The sequence below is a fragment of the Megalobrama amblycephala genome, linkage group LG12 (genome assembly GCF_018812025.1).
Source record: "Megalobrama amblycephala isolate DHTTF-2021 linkage group LG12, ASM1881202v1, whole genome shotgun sequence".
NCBI lineage: Eukaryota > Metazoa > Chordata > Actinopteri > Cypriniformes > Xenocyprididae > Megalobrama > Megalobrama amblycephala.
This window is the reverse complement of record NC_063055.1, coordinates 38,488,528-38,513,141: the sequence shown is the minus strand read 5'-3', so window position 1 is coordinate 38,513,141 and position 24,614 is coordinate 38,488,528. Positions and strand designations below refer to the sequence as shown.

The following is a 24,614-nucleotide window of genomic DNA, read 5'->3' as shown; positions in this document are numbered from 1 at the left end:
GAAATCTTTTCATGAGTAATCCGCTTCATCTCACGTTTGTCTGCAGCATCCCAAAGTTACTGATGTAATATAGCTGTGCATGCATATAAAGTAAGTGTATATGGTTATTCTTCATTTAAATTTGCCAATTGTTCTCATGCCGCAAGTGAGACACATCTAGTAGCGTCATATGTACACTGCTCAAAAAATTAAAAGAACACTTGGAAAACACATCAGATCTCAATGGGGAAAAATATCATGCTGGATATCTATACAGATATGGACTGGGTAATGTGTTAGGAACGAAAGGATGCCACATCGTTTGATGGAAACCAACCTACAGAGGACTGAATTCAAAGACACCCCGAAAATCAAAGTGAAAAAATGATGCAGCAGGTTAGTCAATTCGACTGAAATTTCATTGTAGCAACTCAAAATGGTACTCAGTAGTCTGTATGGCCCCCACATGCTTGTATGCATGCCTGACAACATCGGGGCATGCTGGAGTATGCAGGAACAGCCTGCATACTCTCGCCACATGAGGCAGAGCATTGTCGTGCACCAGGAGGAACCCAAGACCCACTGCACCAGCATAGGGCCTGACAATGGGTCCAAGGATTTCATCCAGATACCTAATGGCAGTCAGGGTGCCATTGTCTAGCCTGTAGAGGTCTGTGCGTCCCTCCATGGATATGCCTCCCTAGACCATGTTACAGGCAGCATAACGTTCTCCACGGCTTCTCCAGACCCTTTCACGTTTGTCACATGTGCTCAGGGTGAACCTGCTCTCATCTGTGAAAATTCTGGTGTTCAGTGGTATATAACAAGCGAGCTCCATGGTGCCGGGCAGTGAGCACAGGGCCCACTAGAGGACGTTGGGCCCTCAGGCCACCCTCATGAAGTCTGTTTCTGATTGTTTGGTCAGAGACATTCACAGACATTCTATCTGTCTCCTTGGAATCTCCTCCATGCTCTTCAGACTGTGCTGGGAGACACAGCAAACCTTCTGGCAATGGCACATATTGATGTGCCATCCTGGAGGAGTTGGACTGCCTGTTCAGGTATCGCTACATGCTACCAGTAGTGACGCTAACCCTAGCCAAATGCAAAACTAGTGAAAAACAGTCAGAAAAGATAAGTAGGGAAAATATGTCAGTGGCCTCCACCTGTAAAACCATTCCTGTTTTGGGGGTTGTCTCATTGTTGCCCATCTAGGGCACCTGTTGTTAATTTCATTAACAACAAAGCAGCTGAAACTGATTAACAAACCCCTCTACTACTTAACTGATCAGGGCAGCATTTCCCAAAAGCATTGTAAGCCTAAGTTGATCATAGCTCCATTGATGGCAATGCACCTCAGATCAACTTAAGCTTATGATGCTTTTGGGAAACGCTGCCCAGATCAATATCCCAGGAGTTTAACTGAATTGATGCTTATTGATTTGTCACCGTTAGGCTTGCTTTCATGTTCATTACAGCTGATGCAAGTAATGTAAATTGATAGATGTTAACATGACAGAAGTTAATGTTTTACAGTTTTTTTCAATCGTTTACACGCAATTTTGAAAACCGGGTTCTTTTTTTTCCAAATATAATCACAATTATCCAAACACCACACTCAATTGGCATAATTCCTAGATTGTTTGCAAAATGACACACTTCAGTCAAAACATATACACATTTGTGAAAATGCTATTAGTTTTCATTTAACCAACACAGTCCTCAATGATCAGACACTATTGCAGCCAGTTTCACACTGCTGTGATAAATAAAAAACACATTTGTAAAAAAACTCAATTTTAGGAAATAGGCATGTGCTAGATTTTTGGCCAGACATTGTCATGTAAGGGATAATTTAGATGAAAAAAATTTGTGAAAAAACCCACAACATTCTTCGTGATTAGTTTGAGATATAGGGAGAATGTACACAAATAGGCCTACTATAAACTTACCAGGCACTGCACAACACTGATGCTGCAGATTGAATATTTCAAGTATTTATTTCAATACTTACAGTATTTCTTACCATAATTAGTTACAGTAATCAGCCAACAATGAAATCAATGAAACAAATAAAATCTGTAGACAAATAAAAATTACTGCATGAAGTACATACACTTTGACTCTGAAGAAAAACTACTGTAAAAGCAACAAGAATACTGTAACTATTCATCATCTCTCCGTCTAGCTGGATCAGGCCATAAGATTTTATCCACATCACAGGCTATGTCTTCATTGGCAAGGCACCATTGGAAGAATCGCCTCATGTGACGAATCCACCCCTGCACAGAAGCTGCTTCGATATGATCACAGGCCTGCTCCATGGCCTGAATGAGGGGCAAACGGTCATAGGGCCGCAGGTCGTATACCTTCCACCGCCATGCTGAAAAAAACTCTTCTATTGGATTCAGGAAGGGGGAGTATGGGGGAAGGTATAAGACTTCAAATTCAGGGTGCTCATGGAACCAATTCTGGACCAGAGCAGCCCGATGGAATGAGACATTGTCCCAAATGACAATGTACCGCATCTGGTTCACTTGGTTTAATGCTGTGACAATCTTGTGCAATCTGTCCAGAAATTTAGATTTGCATTATAGGGTCCCAGATTTGTATGGTGGTGGAGGACCCCATTTTGTGTAATAGCAGCGCAAAGGGTGATGTTACCCCCTCGCTGCCCTGGCACATTGGTGATTGCCCTGTGTCCAATTACATTTCTCCCTCTTCTTGTTTTCGCAAGGTTAAATCCAGCCTCGTCCACATATATAAATTCATGTTGAATTTCTGCAGCATCCATTTGCAAGACTCTCTGAAACACAGAAAAAGACAATAGGATACTATTCAATATCTATTGCACAGTATTTTTTTGTGCCAGAACATTATGAGCAGTGCACAATACCACACCATAGTAAGATGAACAATACATACCTCCACATACTCATTGCGCAGATGTTTCACTCTCTCTGAATTTCTGTCAAATGGTACCCGATACAGTTGCTTCATGTATATTTGATTTTTCTTAAGGATTTGACCTAATGTTGACAGAGACTCGTTTGATGTTATTGAAAATGTGGTCATCATTGATGATATTGGCTTGGATTTCTCGCAGCCTGATACAATTATTGATCAAAACCATGTTCACAATGGCGGCCTCTTGTGCACGAGTGAACATAGGGCCACCTTCCACCTTGGTGTCCTCGACCCTCAATCCTATGTAAAAAAAAAAAAAAAAAAAAAAAAAATATATATATATATATATATATATATATATATATATATATATATAAAAATACACATGCAGCCTACTGTCAAATGTCACAGTAAACAATATTGATGATAAGTACAGCAAGCTTCAGTTTCAATATACTGTGTGGTTAGCTTACCTGTTTTCTCGATGAAATGTCCGAATTACTGATGCAACAGTATTTCTGCTGAGATTTGGTTGAACTCTTTGTCCAGCTTCCATCAGTGTCAGTCCATGGTTGATAACATGGTCAATAAGTGTTGCACAGATTTCTTGAGTCAAATTTGGTCCTCGTCGTCTTTGTTCAGGTTCTATCAACTCTTCAAGTCCTTCTCTACCTCTTCTTCTATCTAGGCCTCTTCCTCTACCTCCTTCTCCTCTTCCTCTACCTCCTTCTCCTCTTCCTCTTTGAGCTCCCCCTCTCATTCTCACTCTTCTTCTAGCTCCTTCCATTTTTGTTGAAGACAGGTGAACTCACCTGCTGCCTTTTATAGCACACCTAAGTGCTGCGTTTTCAAATTAGCACATTTGTGCTTCCATGTCTGGTGGATGTGTGTAGAGTTTTACAAATCACTGTGTGTAATGTTTTGCAAAAAGGGTTAAGCAGACATTGTGTGTAATGTTGTGCAAATCTGTGGAGGTGTTTTGCTCATTGCAGTAGAATTTTGCAAATTGTGTGGACAATTTTTATTTTAGTGTGTAAACAATCGTAAAAAAACTGTAACGGGTTATTTAGTGAGTAGTAACTAGCCTGTTTACCATATCATATAAATGTGCCTCAGTCACATCTAATGTGGTAATGCCGCCATCTTGTGGGCAATCATAGAATGACTGTTCTTATTATTTACACAGGCATGGTGTTACAGTTTTTTTCAATTGCTAACAAGGGTTTACCAATACTTAAAGTACTTTTTCTAAACTCTTAACATCACACAATTAGCCAAATAGTTAATTTTCTGCTCCAAAACCATATTTTGTTAAATCAAACACAGAACTCTACATTTCAAAATGCTAAAAACCTTTTTCAACACATACTAACTCTATGAAAACACAGCAAACCTGATTCAAAATCGAGTCGTTCTGTCAAACACTAGCACTAGTTTTCTATCCACCATGAACATATAGTCAATCATAAGTGCAATGACCGGTCAAAATACTAACAGTTGATGGCATTATGAAAACTGCATTTCTTGTCATGTTTCAGTTCTACCTGCAGAAAATATGAAATCCATTGTTTTTAGAATTCCGTTTCCTTTTACTGCAGTAAAAGTTATAATGTTTACATGTAAGCCATTCTCCATTTTTGGTTGAGTGTTTAATGTGTGCATTCTTGGCAACAGAAGTGAATAAGTCATTATTACTTTTATAGAATGTGCAGTAGAAAAAGGAAGAAGAAAGTAACAGAATTGCTCAGGGCAGCTACTGGTCAAATGAGTCTCCTATGCAGGACTTCAGTTGGTCCCTTGGTTGAAATCTCTTTCTGGAGGTGGGTGTGTGGTGTTGATGGTGCCCTCATAGAGGGTGGGATGGTGTCCAATTGTTAGTTGGTGCCCTACACAGACCACATATTCTGCATATATGGAACAGTGGTAGTGGAATTGCTTGTAGTAAAAGCTTTACATGAAGCTTTTACTGAAATGAAAACATGAAATTGCTGCCATTGATCAACAACAAATCCAACATACATGGCCTTTGGTTAGTGTTGAAGCTTTTTTTTTTTTTTTTTTTCCACCACAGAATAAAAAAGTATAAAAGGTAATTGTGACTTTTTTTATCTCACAATTCTATTTTTTTATTTACGTTAATGGTATTTATTTTGCAATTGTGAGATTTTACATCTCACAATTCTGACTTTTTTCCCCCTCAGAATTGTGATATATAAACTATAGGAATTATAGAAACTATTAAAAAAAAGTCAGAATTGTGAGATAAAAAGACATAATTACCTTTTTTATTTTCTATTCATGGCAGAAATAAGCTTTCATAGGTTCTACATGTAAGTAAGTGGAAAAAAACCCAGAGATGCACAATCCAGCACACATTCTTCCTCCTCTCCTCTACCTCTTCTTCTCCCTTGTCCTGATCCAACTTCTCCTCTCCTCCATCTATTCCTCTCCCTTACCCAGACTTTTTTTTTTTTTTTTTTTTTTTTTTTTGCTCCTCTGTGTTGTTCTTCATCCACACTGAACAAATCCGATTCAAAGAGTCTTATTTTACTGTGTCCATGTAATGGAAAGAAATTGAACACCTGACTGCCTCCAACTGAGATTGGAATCTGCTATTTCTCAATATTTCAGTGATGATCTGCTAATTAAAAATGCTTATCAATTGTTTCAGTATTTGTTTTATATATTTTTCAATACTTTTGAGCTGCTGTTGTTGCAAAAGTACAGGTTTTATACCTATATTTAATGATTGGAACATTGGGTCTTTATTTCTGACTTGCTGTGTGTTAAGCATTTGCAAATAAGATGAGAAAGACAAATGATTTTGGTACGGGGTAAGCTTATATGAAAAGAAAATTTAAGCATTTTAGAAACATGTTAATTGACTGCATTTTGTGTGAAAACGACATGAATTGTGTTAATGTTATGATCACAACAGACGGATGTTTTGCTAAATGTTTTAAGTTTTGAAAATGTATGGGACAAAAGTATGTTAGCAATTGAAAAAAACTGTAGTGCACAACACATATTCTGTAAATATGAAACAGTGGTAGTGGAATCGCTGTAGAAAAGCTTTACATGGATGTGAAAACATGAAATTGCTGCCATTGATCAACAACAAATCCACATGGCCTTTGGTTACTGTTGAAGCTTACTGTTCCACCACAGAATAAAAAAGTATGAAAGGTGTGACTTTTTATCTCACAATTCTTTTTTTATTTCTTTTTTATTTTGAATTGTGAGATTTCATCTCACAATTCTGACTTTTTTCCCCCTCAAATGTGATATAAACTAAAGGAATTATAGAAACATAGAAAAAGTCAGAATTGTGAGATAAAAAGACATAATTACCTTTTTTATTTTCTATTCATGGCAGAAATAAGCTTTCATAGGTTCTACATGTGTAAGTGGAAAAAAACCCAGAGATGCACAATCCAGCACACAATTCTTCCTCCTCTCCTCTACCTCTTATTCTCCCTTGTCCTGATCCAACTTCTCCTTTCCTCCTTCATCTATTCTTCTCCCTTACCCAGAACAAAACAAATCCGTATCTTATTTTACTGTTAGTAATGGAAAGAAATTGAACACCTGATTCCAACTGAATTGGAATCTGCTATTTCTCAATATTTCTGTATCTGCTAATTAAAAATGCTTATCAATTGCAGTATTTGTTTTTATATTTTTTTTTTCTTATTTAACATGTCTTTATTTCTGGTTAAATGAGAAAGACAAATTTTTGGTACGGGGTAAGCTTATATGAAAAGAAAATTTAAGCATTAGAAACATGTTAATTGACTGCATGTTGTGTGAAAACGACATGAATTGTGTTATGGTATGGTCACAACAGACGGATGTTCTGCTATGTGTTTAGAGTTTTGTTTACAGATTGAACAAAAGTTTTGTGAAAAAAAACTTAAACTGTATTTTGTGGTTAAATTTTATACTTATAAAGGTTATTGCTTAATTGTTTTGGTTTTGTGATTGTAAAGGCTTACTTAATAATTACTCATGAAAGATTATTTTGTATTTTGTTCCAGAACCACAACTTTGTCTTCAGTAAAGGCTTTAATGAGATTCTGTAGTCTGGGGTGAATTCTTCAAATTAGAAATCATATAGTTCTGACCGACTATCTGTCTGCAGGGGTTTGAATTCACCTATATCAATACTAAAATTTAAAACCTCAGTCACAATTATTATTATTATTATTTTATTTTTTTGTTAAAGGTTTGGCATATTGCATAAATTGTGTTTGACTGAAAAGCTTATTTTGAAATATTCTACATTCTACGAATGATAAAACTGCTAGACGGTAAGATTTGTGAAGGAGCGCCACTGGTAGGAGCGTTTGAGTTATATAGTGGTTTTCAATTTGCATAACACTGACTGTAAAATATGTATTTTAGGTATGGGAATTGCATATTTTGAGTTTTGATATTTGGTATATGGTCATTTGGTCTACTTTTTGGGCTAGTTTTGACTGGTCATTGTGCTAGTTTAGTTACGCAGACCGGGCAACCCTGAAATCCAGTATCATGGTCTGGCCAATCCTATTCCAAACATCAATGATCTGACCTGATATTTCGCTCAAAGTGATCAGATTCTAACATTATTTCTCCTGTGTTTTCAGGCTCTTCTCTGATCATCCCTCTGGTTCTGTTTTTTCTGGTTCTGATCACAGCTGGACTCTTATTACTGTTTTTCTGTAAGAAGCGTCAGTCTCAAGGTAAAACTCATTCTTAACTTATTTAGATGCAGAAATTCACCATTTATACTGAGATTAAAACAGATTTCTTGATCTGTTTTCTCACTTTCTGTCATCACCTATAAGCTGCAATGAAACATGAGCAAAATACAGATATTTGATGATTGTGTGAAAGAATTTACAATTATAATGTAATTAAATTAGGACGCTTGTTTTTGGCAGGTGGTGATTCGTCATCTCAGACTGGACCAGGAAAACATGAAGTGGTGAGTCCAGTTACTGTATAAAATGATATTAATGTCTAATGCCTTCCATCCTGACGATCTTCAGAGCTGTAAATAATTTCTCTGTCTCTCCTCAGGTTTCTCACACTGGTTGTGATTATGAGGAGATTAAAGATGCTCACACACAATTACCCACAAACCCCTCTGATTCTAACTGCGTTTACACTACAGTTCAGAAAGCCACTGGTGACTCTCAGTGCTGCATCACATCTGCTGAGGATCTGAATTATGCTGTGGTGAATTTCCACAAGAAATCTGACTGTCCTGACAGTGTCAGTAGCAGGAATAATCAGGATTACAGTGAATACGCTGCTGTCAATCATCTCACTGCTTGACCAACAACAGCAGAGAATATAAATGAGCTGAATGTTTTATCACCTTGTCTTTAGCATTAAGTTTGCATGTTTGGTGTTTTTTGTAAGTCTTCAGTGATGCTCCTTTTCCTTATATTTTAGTCAGTTTTGTGAATCAGACTTTTGACTGTTGGAATGAAGTCTGTAATATGCATGAATTATGGAAAGCTGAAATGCACATAAAAGCACAATGTCTGAGCTTTATGAGTGTCTGTTGTGAAGCCTGAGGTCTTTTTAGCTTTTGCTCAAAAAATGTTTATTCCAGAAAATTCACTCCCCACTGATGTAATTGTAATGTAACAGAGACTCGTTCGAGCTCAGGTTGAGATCCATATGTGGCAGAATAAGTGATTTATCTTATTGGGCTGTTTGGGGTTTGGTTTTGAGCAGACCAATGAGGTAGAAGCGGCCGTACCATTTAAAGACCCTTACTTTGGTGAGTGTGTATGTATACTGCTGATTCCGGGTTCTCCTCTCCCTGGCATTTCCGTTCCCGTTTTTGTTCATGTTCAGGTATGTTGAGACTCTGCTGACGGTGTAATGATGTGTTCAGTTCGAAGCTAATATGAAATAGTTTAATAGCGGAGCTGGTGGCATAGGTGGCAAGTTTGTGGTGGAGTTTTCTCTTAGGTAGTTTGGTATCCGCATTAAATTTCTTGATCACTTGTGGTTGGAGGTATTTTTTGTATTGTTCATAGTAACAGATGTTAGCAGGTGTGTGAATGCTGGCCGGTAGACTGAGCAATGGCACCTGTTGTGAGTAACAATACCGCTTTGCGTCTGGTGTTTGTTCAACCCGTTAGCTGTTTTGCTGGTCATTTGGGCTGGTAGCTATGAGCTTTTTGTGTGCTAGGCTTCTTATTACATTTATTTTGATTTGCTTTCAAGTATAGTTTGTTTTTCTAGATTTTTCTTTTTTCTGTTGCTTGTTTTTTTTTTTTTTTTTTTTTTTTTTTTTGCAAACATTGCTCATTTATTTTGTTGCTGTCTTTGTGTTATTCTTTGTTGCTATTTCTGATTTGGTTTTGTTCTATTGCAGCTTTATTACAGTATGAATTTCTTTTCTTTTTTTCAGTGGCGCCCCCAGAAAATTTTAATAGGGGTGGCCAGACGAGGCCACAGCAATTCTTGGGGTGGCAAAAAAAAAAAAAAAAAAAAAAAAAAAAAAAAAAAAAAAATATATATATATATATATATATATATATATATATATATATATATGTGTGTGTGTGTGTGTGTGTGTGTGTGTCTCACAGACACGTCAGGTTCCAACCTCCAATCACAACGCACGCCATCACCAGAAACCAGAATACTGATCACCGCCACCTGCACCTCATCACCGCACTCATCACCAGCACTATTTAACCCACACGCACACAGCACTCCACGTCCGGTCTCGTTCGCATATACCCATGTTATGCTTACCTCACGGACTCCTCTTCGTATACTCACCTGTCTCCAGCGTGTCTCCTTCCCTCTGTGTGCCTCGTCTGCTGTGTGGGTGTGTTTCAGTCAGCTCCTCAGTTCTCCAGCGATCTCCTCTGTGCTCCAGTGATCCCCAAGCTCCAACTTACATCTACCTGCAAAGAGAAAGGACAGTAACTATTCCTCATACTACCTGCTCAAACTACAATATAACCAGTTCATTCACCTGTGTGTGTTCCAGACATCCCAACCTGCAAAAAGTCATTTCAGGGAGGTACACCCCCCCCCCCCCCCCAAAAAAAAAGGAAGGAGCTATAAGCTAATAAGCAATTATTCGTTAATTATGTTTAAATATGTAGATTACTTTTACTATTTATATAAGCTGCTTATACTATTTATGTAAACTGCTTTTATTTATTTTCCATTGCAACTTTAAACAGGTCTAAGGAGTTTGTTGTTTTCATGTAGCCTTGGCAACTAGCCTGAATAATATGCACATGAAATGAAACTTGTCAACTCACCTCACTGATAATTGATTGGTTGATTTGCCGAAAAAGGCCATTCGGGATGCTCTCTGTCTTACATGCGCTACGCACACACGCACACACACACACGCAAGGTCTCTCTCTCGCTCCCTCTCCCTCTCTGGCGTGCGCGCGCTGGTTTGAAACACAGTCTCTATGCGCGCTCTTGCTCGCTCGCTCTAGATTCCGGGAGATTTTAACTAATTTGCGGGCATCAGGGAGCCGCTATCAATATGCGGGAGACTCCCGGAACTTCCGGGAGACTTGGGATGTCTGGTGTTCACCTGCTCTACTGTGGTCAAAATCAATTGGTAGTTATTAATAGAATAATGAGGACACAAACCTTTACATTCAGTCGCGTTCGGTCCCATTTATTTGCATACACATACCTACAGTACACCGTTTTAGTCCAAAAGTGTGCACATTTGTAGAAATACACATTTACCTCAGATTGCATTATGGTTTCATAATTACCGAGGTCCTAAAATATAGTTTGCTAGGGGGTTTGGGGGCATGCTCCCCCGAGAAAATTTAGATTTCTCTGGTGTACATATGTGCATTTTTAAGACGTTTTAAGGCCAACAAATTGGATAACAATAGCTTTAAAACCATGTTAACAAATACATGCATTCACAGTTTTGAGGCAGCTTTAATCGCATGTGTGGTAATTTCATGACTTAACTTACAACAGAGCAATGACGGTCATTGCTCGTATTCTTTTGGGCTTTATTTAAGCTATAATAAAGTAATTATGCAGCGCGCGCCGGCGCATTTGCGCATGCAATTCTTGAGTGCGCGCCGCGAGCACAGAATAACAGCTGATTGGACCTGTTCATTTTTCTGAATTTTACTGACATAGTCTGACAACATCTCATCTGACCGCAGTTCACTGTTGTTCAACTGAAGCTCCCTCGTCGTCACTTGTAGCCTATCTTTTCCAATTTTCATTGATTCAACTTATTCATTCAAAAAGCTGATTCAAAGAAACGGCGCCATTTGTTGCTCAGGGAGGCAATACAATGCTCTGGATTTGATCTGAACTATATTCGTTGGCGAAATTGTGCAGAAACAGGCAATGATGTCTAAAATGAAATGAATAAAATGTATATAACATTTGTTATGCTGATATCTGGAGAAAAACGGCACTCTTCATGTGATATTTATTAACACAGTGAAAGCGTGCACTCTAAATACGCACTGACACTTGTCTAATCTACAAGACAACATCACATACAGGGATGTCAGATCGATTGTGCATCGTTAAAACAACAATTATGATAAAATCATAGACTAAATATATCGCACACCCCTAACCTACCCTCTTCACAGTATAAATAACATTTGAAATTCAGGTCTGTAGACATTACTATTTAGACTCTTGGTGGCAGTGAAACAGCTACTCTCCCACATAGCAAATGTTTTCTGGCCCAGCTCCGGGCCACACGATCATGTTTCCCTCGGCCCAAGTACCGCAAAGAATGACGGCCCTGAAGTGGCCCAGAACTGGATTAAAGACAGGGGTCACACATGGGCCATAACCGGCCCGAATCTCAGCCAGTTAATCACCCTTAACTGGCCCTGAACTGGGCCAATACAGGTTTTATTATTGGTACCAATTCTCAGCCATATGTTATCCATATCACCACCACCCTTTAACCAGAAACCCCAAAAATGAGCCATAACCCAGCCTAATCTTAGCCAAACCATGTGAACAAATGAGTCACAAGAAAATTCAATTCTCAAAATTAGTTTATTTAACAATATTGCACAAGCCAATAATAATAATAATAACCACATTGTGTAACTGTGTGAAGGCTATTTTATTTAGTACAATCAAAGCATATCTTATTACCACCTCATGAATATATGAATGAATCTAGCACTGAAATGTAAAGATATTATAATGTAATTTTACTCTCAACAAATATAGAGCAAATTAAAAAAAAAAAATACTTAAAACAAATTTACACATCAGAATGTTTGTATGTGTGAGGGAGAACGTGATCCTATTTAGGACTGTCCTCAGGAAGTGAAGTACAGCTCTGCAGCCCCTCATTTCTCCACAAGTGCTCTCTCCTTATTCCAGCAGACTATTAGTCTTGTCCCTGACAGCAACATAGTGTCGGGCCAGATCCGGCCCACATCTGGTCCGCGTGTAAACCACATGTACCAGATGTGGGCCGGATCTGGGCCACACTATGTTGCTGTCTGGGGTGGTGTCGGACAATTTTTTCCTCACAGCAGCTAAAAGACAAAATAATAATACAAAATTAATAAATACATATACAAACATTCATCCGTCTACTGTAAATAAATGTAGGTAACAAATGAAAAAAGGTTGCTTTGGTGTTTTTTACAGGAAATGATTGCCAATAATATGGCACTATTGAATGACTAACTGGCTTGTCAGAGTTTGACAACAGTAGTATGACAAATAAGACCATTTTAGCAAACAAAAACCTTAAAAATGTTGAGATATGGAAACTGTGGTGTAAACAGAGTAACCAATGCACTGTTGAAGTACTGATAATGTAACGCATTCAAAGCATAACATCTTATTTCCACCTCAAAAAAAGTGCATTTAATTTCAAAATGTACTGGTCTGTCTTAAACAGTTACTTATTGCATAGGTTAATGTAAACTAACAATGACCTCCTACAAATACCAAAAACATGTCTTTGTTTATGTGACACAATGATTATTCCAGATTTGATTCTATGACTGATGCAAAATGCTTACGAAATAACAAATCGCTTTCTTATTGTTTTAAGAATGTCTACTAGCTAAAACAAAAATATCAGACACAGACCTATCCTGATTATCAAAGTCAGAGATTAGATTTAGATATAATTAAATCTGATTGTACAACCTTTGACTCACTTTCAGTTAAAAAAAGTCAATTACTGTTGCTGATTTTGCTGTGATTTTTTTTTTTTAACAACAGTGGGCTACATTGTTCCGCACACTGGACAGGAAGCACCGCAGGCCGGTCTATCTCACCCCGGTCGCGTCAATCCTCATATCTGGGTTCTCAAGTTCAAGGGGCAGTGAATCAGCTACCTTATAGGCAAAATTCACTTCAATAAAGAACTAAGTGGCATCCGAGTTTCATGTATTTCAAAAAGCGCCAAAAGTTGTTATTCTATTTTTAAAGATGGCTGTTACGAGTGATGGAATTCATTAATCATAATAACCAAAATAATCTGCGAGTTTTAACCGCATTTGGCGGCTTTTTTGTAATTGTTTTTTTTTTTTTTTTAAGTTCAATTCTTTCCAAAAGGGCAAATATTGATTCAAAACATCTAACATAACATCTTGTTAGGTCGCACAACATAACTTCACTTACCTAGAACAGCGGTTGCCCGACAGACGTCTTCACCCTTCAGCGGGAGAAATTTCAACCGACGCATCATGTGAACCTCATCCACCAACCAGAAAAGCTGGTGTTACCGTGGAGATCGCGCCAAAATAAACAAGTTGACCGCCCAGTTGTAACTATAACGTTACATGTATGTTTAAATAAACTGTTATGTAGGGGAAATAAAAAAAAAAAAAAAAAAAAAAATAATATATATATATATATATATATATATATATATATATATATATATATATATATATATATATATATAGCAGGGGATGCAGTGCCATCATTGCCACACATGGCCCACAGTTGGCTGACATGATGCATGCCAGTGCCGGCAACACGCCAGCAGTGCCATTATGAGGCCACATTTGGGCCAAGTCTGTTTGCTATGTGGGCTGGTGGCGTCAGTCAATCTATCTTTTTTGGTGGCATTTTATTTTCTTTCACTTCTTGAACTTGTGAATTTACATTATGCATTTAAATTAATAGTACCCAATGCAAAGTCATACTGGGGTGGCCACAGGGGTGGCCAGAGTTTATGCAGGGGTGGCTTTTTTTGCACTGTATTATATTGTTTCATTGTATAAGTGTTTGATTTTCACTTCATTTACTGTCCAGTTATTCTGGTTCCACTCATGCGCTCCTTATCTGATTTTGCTGCATGTGGTTTCATCAGCGGTGCCTGAGTGCTATAGCCACATCACCACAGTGTCTGTAATGTCTACTTTAGTGGTTTTCTTTCTTTGATTATTCAGTGTAATTTTTCTTTAGTGTAGTTTGATTAATGTGGTTTTCTTCCTCTCCAGGAGCCAGTGAGGACTTGGTGTGGAACGGGGAAGGCTAGCTGCTTTTCATTCGGTGGTGTGTGCTTCAGTGTGCTGACACAGCTTCCTCATGGTGTGTGCACCTGGTGTCTGATTTGGTGTGAATTTAGGTGGTTTCAGAAGACCTCCTGAGTTGCAGCCGGCCTGCCCTGTTCCCGCTAAGACTGACCCTGGATAGTTTTTTTTTTTTTTTTTCTATAATTTGGAGTGTGCTTCACAGGAGAGAGAATCCATGATAATGAGTTTAATTCATGATGATGCTTTTATAATAAAGTATATTTTTCTGTATTGCTACTCACTTCTCTCTACATCTTATTTTTTTGCCTTCAATTGGTAAAACTTACCTCTGTGTCCTTATTGGGAGTATCCAGTGCTCAAACAGGGTGGTGTAGTCGGATTAAATTAATTGTGATTTGCGTTTCCCTCCACTTGTTAATGCCACACATATGCAGCTTTATTATTATTTTATTATTGCCTTTAACAGACAGGAAAGGATTAACAAAAGGCAAAAGACATCAATACTTTACAACTTGTATGTGCAAAATCCAGAACTATATAAATGTGCAGCATTTTGTATAAATAGAGACATAACAAACATAACATTATGACCACTGACAGAGCACCTGTTAGTGGGTGGGATATATTAGGCAGCAATTGAACATTTTGTCCTCAAAGCTGATGTGTTAGAAGCAAGAAAAATGGGCAAGCGTAAGGATTTGAGCGAGTTTGACAAGGGCCAAATTGTGATGGCTAGACGACTGGGTCAGAGCATCTCCAAAACTGCAGCTCTTGTGGGGTAGTGGTCAGTATCTATCAAAAGTGCTCCAAGGAAGGAACAGTGGTGAACTGGCGACAGGTTCATATAGCCGGCAGAGCAGGTGGCCTGAGGTGACGGGACCATCTCAGTGGGGATGGAGACCACCACAGCAGAACAGATGGGACTGTAGATCCCCACGGCAGAACAGATGACCACCACAGCAGAGCAGGTGGGACTGAAGATCCCCCACGGCAGAACAGATGACCACCTCAGCAGAGCAGACGGAACTGAAGATCCCCACGGCAGAACAGATGACCACCTCAGCAGAGCAGACGGAACTGAAGATCCCCACGGCGGAGCAGAAGACCACCACAGCAGAGCAGACGGGATTGAAGATCCCCATGGCGGAGCACCAGTGATGGATCTAGTGATTTCAAACTGGGGTGTAGGGTGTCAATAGGTCAGCCAAATATTGAGGTGCCAAATTATTTAATACTTTGTAAGTCAGTAATAAAACTTTAAAATCAATACGGAATTTAACTGGCTGCCAGTGCAGTGATTTGAGAATAGGTGTAATATGCTCTCTTGCACTGGTTCTAGTCAAGATGTGTGCCAACTGTAATTTGTTGAGAGTTGTCTTGAGAATTCTAGCCAGCAAAGAGTTACAATAATTAATGCGAGAAAAGACAAATGTGTTAATTAGCTTTTCTGCCACAGTAAAAGTTAACATTGGGCTCAATCTGGCAATATTTCTGAGGTGAAAGAAAGATACTTTAAAGGCCCCGGTATACTTCAAACGAAATCGAAGAATGAACTGATGTGACGTCATTTCGAACAAAATCAGGCCAAAACGAAGTTCGTTTTGTGTTCTTTTTGGAAGTTCGAAATGGCTTGCCAAAGCGACCATTGGTCAGTGACGATAACGTAATAGGAGGTGTGCGCCGAGACTCCGCCTTCTCTCGCGTGGAATGTATCTCTGAGTCATTTCGTGTTTGAGTTTGTTGAGGTAAGATCTCCGCAGGTGAAAACATGAACACACTGGATAGCCGCTTTATAGTACAAAATAAAGTTGTGCTTGTAAAAAAATGAGGCACTAACACTGTTTTCATGTTTGATACTGTAAAGCTGCTTGATTTTACTACTTGCCTCATAACACCGACTGTTACGTAACAGTCGGGATCATTAATATGCACGCCCCCAATATTTGCATATGCAAGCCCATGTTCAAGGCATTACACAAGGGCAGCCAGTATTAACGTCTGGATCTGCACAGCTTAATCATCAGACTAGGTAAGCAAGCAAGGACAATAGTGAAAAATGGCAGATGGAGCAATAATAACTGACATGATCCATGATTACATGATATTTTTAGTGATATTTGTAAATTGTCTTTCTAAATGTTTCGTTAGCATGTTGCTAATGTACTGTTAAATGTGGTTAAAGTTACCATCGTTTCTTACTGTATTCACGGAGACAAGACTCTCGTTATTTTCATTATTAAACACTTGCAGTCTGTATAATGCATAAACACAACTTCATTCTTTATAAATCTCTCCAACAGTGTAGCATTAGCCGTTAGCCACGGATCACAGCCTCAAATTCATTCAGAATCAAATGTAAACATCCAAATAAATACTATACTCACATGATTCGACGCATGCATGCAGTATGCATGACGAACACTTTGTAAAGATCCATTTTGAGGATTATATTAGCTGTGTGAACTTTGTTTATGCACTGTTTAAGGCAAGCGCGAGCTCCGGGGGCGGGGAGCAACCTGAATCGGCTCATTTCTAATTATGCCCCAAAATAGGCAGTTAAAAAAATTAATTAAAAAAAATCTATGCGGTATTTTGAGCTGGAACTTCACAGACACATTCAAGGGACACCTTAGACTTATATTACATCTTGTAAAAAAAACGTTCGATGGCACCTTTAAGCAATCTATTGCTATATAAAGTGCTAAATGAAGACATGACGTGACTGGAGTGCTAATTTGCAGAGCTCATGCTAACATTCCCATGCTGTTATGATCAGACGCTTTTCTTGTGCTATGTAGCGATTCGTACAGTTATTAATCAATTTATGGGTGGAATATGAATATAATAACTCATAAAGCTTTATGAATAATTATTATGCATATACCGACCCAAGGGGGAATTAAACATATATTGTGAATTAACAACAACTGTAAAGAATTGTTCGGCTCTTAGGTGCCAATTAATACCCGGTGGCAACCACCAAATAGTGTCCGATCAGAACAATTAAGTGTTGTCCATTTAGAAGGAGCTAGATGCACACACCACTCATAGACCACCCATTGCAAACTTGAACAGTCTTTAATAAAGTGTGGTTCTAGAAAAAGAAACAACAATAAAGTATAAATATACACTAATAAAACATCAATATGCAAATGAATAATATTCACATTTGTTATGACATTAACACTGAAAATACGTCTGTACAGCGATCGTGTAATAAGATTAGCTTACAGACACATGTGCTTGGCAGACGCGATAAGCACGTCTTTAAGGACAAATTCGCGATCAAATGTAAACAGTATAAAGAACGACTTACTCTTTGATGCACGCACACATGCGATTACTCAGTATCGCGGCAGAACGGCATTATCATCACCGTTAGTATCGTCTCGCGGCAGCAATAATAAAGACGATAATAAATGAATTCTAAACTGCGTCAGCATACGGGTCCTTTCCACCTTCTGGGTCCTAACTATAGGCGAGTGACTGATGCCTGACTAAATAACACGAGCAAATTAACCATTACACGTACAAAGAATGAATGAACATATTAATCACTGGCCCTCAGTTTAGTACAGCCGCCCCCAAATGTGCTTGCAGATTTGTATCTTGGGCCAGAACTCACAATCATTCAGGGAGTGAAGGGAGTTTAATCAGTCTGACAACAGGTCTGATGTAGGTTCTGTCTTTGACCTGGATTTCTGCAGCTCTTACTTTGTTATCAGCTCCGGTATGGACAGCTTTCACAGTCCCAATGGGCCAGAATGCTCTAGGGAATTGCGGATCAGCAATCATAACCACTGTCCCTACTGTCAGGTTGTCTTTCTCTTGTTGCCACTTATGGCGAGACTGGAGTCCAGGTAGGTAGTTGCGCAGGTAACAGCTCCAGAACTGGTCTGCCAGTATCTGGCTGTGTCTCCAGCGTTTGCGGCTGAGCAGCTCAGATGCAGGGTAAATTACCTGAGGCAGGGCAGAGTCTGACCGGCCCATTAAGAGTGAATTAGGGGTTATTGGGTCCGGATCAGCTACATCCGAGGAAACATATCCCAACGGCTTTGAATTTAAAATCCCCTCAATTTCAATAAGGACAGTCCTGAGCACTTCCTCTGTGACAGTTTGTGCACCAATGGTGGTGTATAGTGCAGCTTTAACAGATCTGATTTCCCTTTCCCAGGATCCTCCGAAATGTGGGGAGTTTGGTGGATTGTATTGAAAATCAATTTGTTGCTTGGCAAGTTCTCTTTGCAACTGAGGGTGAATATTGTTGAAGGATTCCTTAAGCTCACGATCTCCACCTTTGAAATTGGTACCCTGATCAGAGCACAACTCATGAGGCTTTCCCCTACGGGAGATGAATCGGCGTAGAGACATAAGGAAAGAATCTGTGTCGGCTTGAGAGAGAAGGTCGATGTACACTGCCTTTGTGGTCAAACATTTATAAATGATACCCCAGCGTTTTTCGTTTCGTCGCCCAATTTTGATGGTAAATGGGCCGAAGCAGTCCATGCCCGTGGAGTAAAAGGCTGGCTGGAAGAGTCTTAAACTGGAAGGGGGTAAGTCAGCCATTTTAGGTATGTTGGGCTTACCTCGCCACCTCTGACACTCAGTACATTGATATTGAATTGATCGAATAGCTTGACGACCTCTCAAGATCCAGAAGCGTCTTCTAATTTCAGCAAAGACCCTTTCAGTACCAGGGTGATGGAGCTGTGCATCGTACTGCCTAATAAGTAGTTTAGTCACTGAGTGGATTGGGTCTAGGACAATTGGGTGAAGAATGTCAGGGCTCAGCAAGCGACATCTTCGGAGTCGTCCACCCACTCTGATCAGCTGCGTTTCAGAATCAAATTCGGGAGATAAAGTCTTTAGACGACTGTTTGAGGAGATAGGTTTCCCTGCTTGAAGCTGAGCATATTCGTCAGGAAAACTATCCATCTGAGACTGTTGAATAATTCTGAGCTCGGCTTTCTTATATGTATCAGCAGTGACAGTGTCTGTGGGACTGGCCGCCCCGTGAAGGGTTCTGGCTGTTGCATCTACAAGCTCTTGAAAGTTGTCATATTGAGAAGCACTGACTGAATGCTGGTCAGCCTCAGTTATTAGAAGATGGAAAGATACTGGTTTACGCAGTTCTTTTGAAGTGTCAGCTGGCACTAGATTGGGCAGTTTGGGCCAAGATGATGGAGGTTTCTGCAGAAATTCTGGGCCATTCTTCCAGCGGGTAGGTTTGGCTAGCTGAGCCAGTGACATGCCGCGAGTAATATCGTCGGCAGGGTTGTCTTGTGAGTGCACGTATACCCATGATTTTGAATCAGTTAGCTCTTGAATCTCCGCAACTCTAGTTCCTACAAACACTTTAAAGTGACATGAGTCTGATTGAAGCCAGTTGAGAACGGTTGTAGAATCAGTCCAGTATCTGAAACTGCTGATGTCTAGTGAGAGCTCTGTTTTCAGAACTGCTGCCAATTGTGCTCCAGTTAGAGCAGCACATAGCTCAAGTCGGGGAATTGTCTGCTGCTTCTTTGGAGCTACTCGTGATCTAGCTGCCAAGAAGGACACCTCTACTTGTCCTTTGCTATCTTCAGTGCGGAGATAGGCTACAGCACCGTATGCTCGCTCTGAGGCATCACAGAATGTGTGCACACTTCTTGAGCTGATCAAGGGATCTACCTTTGTAGTGTAGCATCTGGGCAGTGTGACACAGGAAAGTTGTGGAAGCTCATCTTCCCATGTGAGCCATGCATTCCTGAGATCTGTGGGCAATTCAGGGTCATCCCATTCTCTTTTTTTGTCCCAGAGCCTCTGGACTATGATCTTAGCTCTAGTGGTAAATGGGGTGATGAATCCCAATGGATCGTACTGACTGGAAAGGATGCTATATATGTGTCGCATAGTGGGCTGAGATTTTACGACATGACCATGTTTATAACCAAGGGTGTCGGATCTACATTGCCACCTAAGTCCTAATGTACGCTCCTGGGGGTCGGCCCTGTCGGAACTAAACCAAAGCTCATGGTTCTCTGACCTGATTTGCTGCGGTAGGTGTTGTAGCAGTTGGGGTGTGTTAGTAGCCCATTGGCGCAGTTCAAATCCACCCTCGGCCAGCAGATGTCGCATATCATCTACTAATTGTCTGGCAGTCTCAAGAGAGGGAAAACTTTGCAACCAGTTGTCCACATAGAAACAACGATCTACTGATGCTCGTACCTCACTGTCTGGTTGGCTGTGATCAGCAACATGTTTCCGAAGAGCAAAGGTTGCACAGCACGGACTGCACGTGGTGCCAAATGGTAAAACTGACCACTGGTAGACATCAGGTGCGTTGGTTGGTTTCAGATCTCGCCACAGGAATCGTAAGAATGCTTTATCTTCTGGCAGGAGACGCACCTGATGAAACATCCCCTTTATGTCGCTGCTAATGGCTACTGCATACTCACGGAAACGGAGAAGTACTCCCAGCAAGGTCGCACCCAGAGTTGGCCCAGGAAGAAGATATTCATTTAAGCTCAGCCCTTGGAAGTTGAAAGAACAATTGAATACAATCCTGTGCTTTCCGTTGTGATGGACCATGTGGTGTGGAATGTACCACCCTGGAGTCTGTACAGCTGTGGATTGGGGAATTTTCTTCACATAGCCTGCTTCTAGCAGCTTGTTCATCTCAGACTTGTACACTTGAGATTTCTCAGAGCTCTGTGCCAGTTGATTTTCAGTCCTTCGCAAATGAGGCAGTACTGCTTCCTTTGGAGCGGCTAGAGGTGGAGGACTGATTTTCCATAGGAGGGGGGTAGCATATCTTTGCACACCTTCAACATCAACCCTCATTGTTTTCTCCTCCAGCAAGCGAATAGCTTCAGCATCTTGCTTTGACCTTGTCACAAGCCGTTCATTTTGGTAGGGCAAGATGTCCATCTGCCACAACCGCTCAACTTGACTGAACAGATCATTGGGCGCAAGGCTTACAGCTGTGAACAAGCACTGTTGTATGTGTGGGATGTGCTCGAGGAACTTTGATGGACCTTGGAGTGTCCATCCCAGACGAGTTTTCACAGCTGCTGGACCTCCAGGGGGTCCCAACCGAACTGGCTCAACGGGGGTGATCAGTTGTGGGTAATCTGACCCAATGAGTAATAATGGCCGTGCATGGTCAATTGACTGAAGAGGTAGGCCTCTGAGATGGCGATATCTCTTTTGGAGTGTTTCAATTGGGTAGGAATGAGGTGCTAATCCAAGCTCCTCAGCTGTAAAGGCTCTCTTGATTGCAAAGTTGCGATCTGGTTGTGTCGCAGGACTCACTGAGAATGATACGGTGGAGCCATGAATAATGCGGACGTCTTGGCGCACTGTGCGAAGAGACAGGTCTTCAGGCTTACCGTGGAGGTTGAGTTGCTGAGCTGCCTCATGGAGAAGTATGGTGCGCTCTGAACCATCATCTAGCAGTGCATATGTATCAAGTGAAAAGTCTCCATTGCGTATGATGACTCTGCACAATTTCAGTAACACTCTACTGCTTCCAGTTGGTCGATTGACGTATAGAGTTTCTATTGTGGTGCTGGTGGACTGGGTGATCTCTCCTCTTTCTTTGATATTAGTAGTACTTGTTTCATTGTTGGCCTCATGCAGAATTTCTAAATGTCTCCTTTGACACTTCTTGCATTTTGCCTTTAGAGTACACTGACCTGCTTGATGATCACGCCCACATTTCCAGCATCTCTGATTGGATCTGATCCAAGTCACAATCTGCTCTTTGGTCAGTAGCTTGAAGTTTGAACACTGATTTAGATAGTGTTGAGTTGTATTACAAAAGGGGCAGTATTTCTTTGGTTTCTCTAGTGTTCTCACCTCAGACACTGTTTTCTGGCGAACCGATTCGGTCTTGGAAACTGGACTTTGCTCGCTTCCATGGAAGATGGCAGTAGATTTGTGTGATAATTTTGGCACTCTTTGCTGGTCTTTGCGGAAACTCTGTCTCTCTCTACTGGAGTCAATACTGAACTGAGTACCGTCTTCCTGCACCCTCACCTCATACTCCAGCCACTCTGCAAATTCAGTCAAGGTAGGAATAGGTGTCTTGAGTGGATTGACATACCTCTTAAAGTTTGCTCGGAGGTCGTGAGGTAGTTTAGCAAGGAGGCGGGAGACGTGAGACCCACAAGTCAGTTCTGTATGTCCAGGACTTCCTAGTTGATCCAGCATTCCAACCAGGGCCCGTACCTTCAGTGCAAAAAGCCTGAATGCTCTGGTGTCACCACTTCTTATGCTGGGTCCATCCATCAGAACAGCAATGCGTTTAAGTGCAAGTTGATGGGGTTGCCCATAGAGTTCTGTTAGAGCCTGCATAGTATGACTGTAAGGATACCGGCTGTTACTGTAGGAGTCAGCAATGAGCAATGCTTCTTCAAACTTCAAGTGATCCATCAATATTTGGAATTTAAAGCGCTCTGTTACATCAGCAGGCAGGAGATTGTCAAGAGCTACTTTTAACCTGGTGAACTCCCGTGGATCCTCTTTGGTAAAGTTAGGAATGGTTGGGGTTGGACCACGATAAGTGTTCTCTTGACTGGGTGGCGATGACGAACGATGTGGCATGAATGGTCTCTGTCGCCTGGAGCTAGGGCTGTAATAGTGTGTGGATAGCTGCCTTGGCTGGTGGTAGCATTCATCAGCACGCTCGGCCCTCTGGGGTGCACGCTCTGGTGATGGCGAAGTTGATCTGAATTGCTTGGAACTCACTTTCATCCTCTGAAGCTCAAGAATGATCTCATCAATTCTGTCACGTTGACGTTCTGCATGCAAATTATCCTCACTGTGTTTCACTGACCTTTCTCTTTCATAACGTGGATCTCTTTGATCTCTTGTTGACGTTACTTTGTGATGTGGCGGTGAAGTTCGATCCTCCATATTGCGTGTCAAGTGTCTAGGTGAACAAAATAGTTGAGATGGAGACAATGACCTTGGAGTGTGAGGTGCAGACTGTTCACTGAGGTTGCGTCTGAGCTGACGGTTCTCCTCCTCCAGATCCTTCAAGCGCATCTGCAGTGCTTCAGGAGAGAAGTGTGGATTCCCTTCATAGGCAGGAAAGTGATCAATGCCAGCAACCAGGGTGTTGTGAGGTGGTAATGGACCTCCTGTAGCCCCTATTAGCTGTTCTCCTTCATTGGAGTGGTTTGAGGGTGTGTGTGCTGATCGCTGCTCTGGTACATAATCCACCTCATAATCTTCAAGATACCTTGGCATCTGCGTTCGGCGACGTGAGCGAACTGTAACATCTCTATTCTCCTCACTATGTATGGACATTATATTAATTCAGAAGTTGCCCACTCCGGCTCGAAGGACCATGTAAAGAATTGTTCGGCTCTTAGGTGCCAATTAATACCCGGTGGCAACCACCAAATAGTGTCCGATCAGAACAATTAAGTGTTGTCCATTTAGAAGGAGCTAGATGCACACACCACTCATAGACCACCCATTGCAAACTTGAACAGTCTTTAATAAAGTGTGGTTCTAGAAAAAGAAACAACAATAAAGTATAAATATACACTAATAAAACATCAATATGCAAATGAATAATATTCACATTTGTTATGACATTAACACTGAAAATACGTCTGTACAGCGATCGTGTAATAAGATTAGCTTACAGACACATGTGCTTGGCAGACGCGATAAGCACGTCTTTAAGGACAAATTCGCGATCAAATGTAAACAGTATAAAGAACGACTTACTCTTTGATGCACGCACACATGCGATTACTCAGTATCGCGGCAGAACGGCATTATCATCACCGTTAGTATCGTCTCGCGGCAGCAATAATAAAGACGATAATAAATGAATTCTAAACTGCGTCAGCATACGGGTCCTTTCCACCTTCTGGGTCCTAACTATAGGCGAGTGACTGATGCCTGACTAAATAACACGAGCAAATTAACCATTACACGTACAAAGAATGAATGAACATATTAATCACTGGCCCTCAGTTTAGTACAACAACGAATTATAATCAGTTACATATATGCTTAGTTCTGGTTTAATAATTATTTAGAGAAACTGTTAGTTTGTCCCACAAACTGCAGTTCCTCAGAATGTTATTAAAAGGAAGGTCTTTTCTCTGGCCACGAGAAAGACTTCCTATTCTAGCATCCAAACGTAAAGCAAGGATATAGGATCGAAACGTTAAAATGACCTGATCGTTGTTGAAATGAACAAAAAGAACAATCGAGCATGAATAATGT

The 24,614-nt window shown here is 40.5% G+C and overlaps 1 protein-coding gene and 1 long non-coding RNA gene across 2 annotated transcripts; one reads left to right on the top strand and one right to left on the bottom strand.

Moving 5' to 3' along the window:
* Window positions 1-7,122: 7,122 nt before the first annotated feature.
* On the top strand, window positions 7,123-9,353 carry LOC125280036. Its single transcript, XR_007187514.1, has 3 exons — window positions 7,123-7,610; window positions 7,812-7,855; window positions 7,951-9,353. It is a non-coding gene; the product is annotated as an uncharacterized LOC125280036 (long non-coding RNA).
* Window positions 9,354-17,303: 7,950 nt separating this feature from the next.
* Window positions 17,304-24,352, bottom strand: LOC125279307. Its single transcript, XM_048208816.1, has 3 exons — window positions 24,108-24,352; window positions 17,701-23,885; window positions 17,304-17,478 (listed from the first exon to the last, which is right to left on the bottom strand). Exon 2 carries the CDS (start codon window positions 23,676-23,678, stop codon window positions 18,012-18,014), a length of 5,667 nt encoding a protein of 1,888 aa, XP_048064773.1. The 5' UTR covers window positions 23,679-23,885; window positions 24,108-24,352; the 3' UTR covers window positions 17,304-17,478; window positions 17,701-18,011.
* Between the last annotated feature and the right edge of the window lie 262 nt (window positions 24,353-24,614).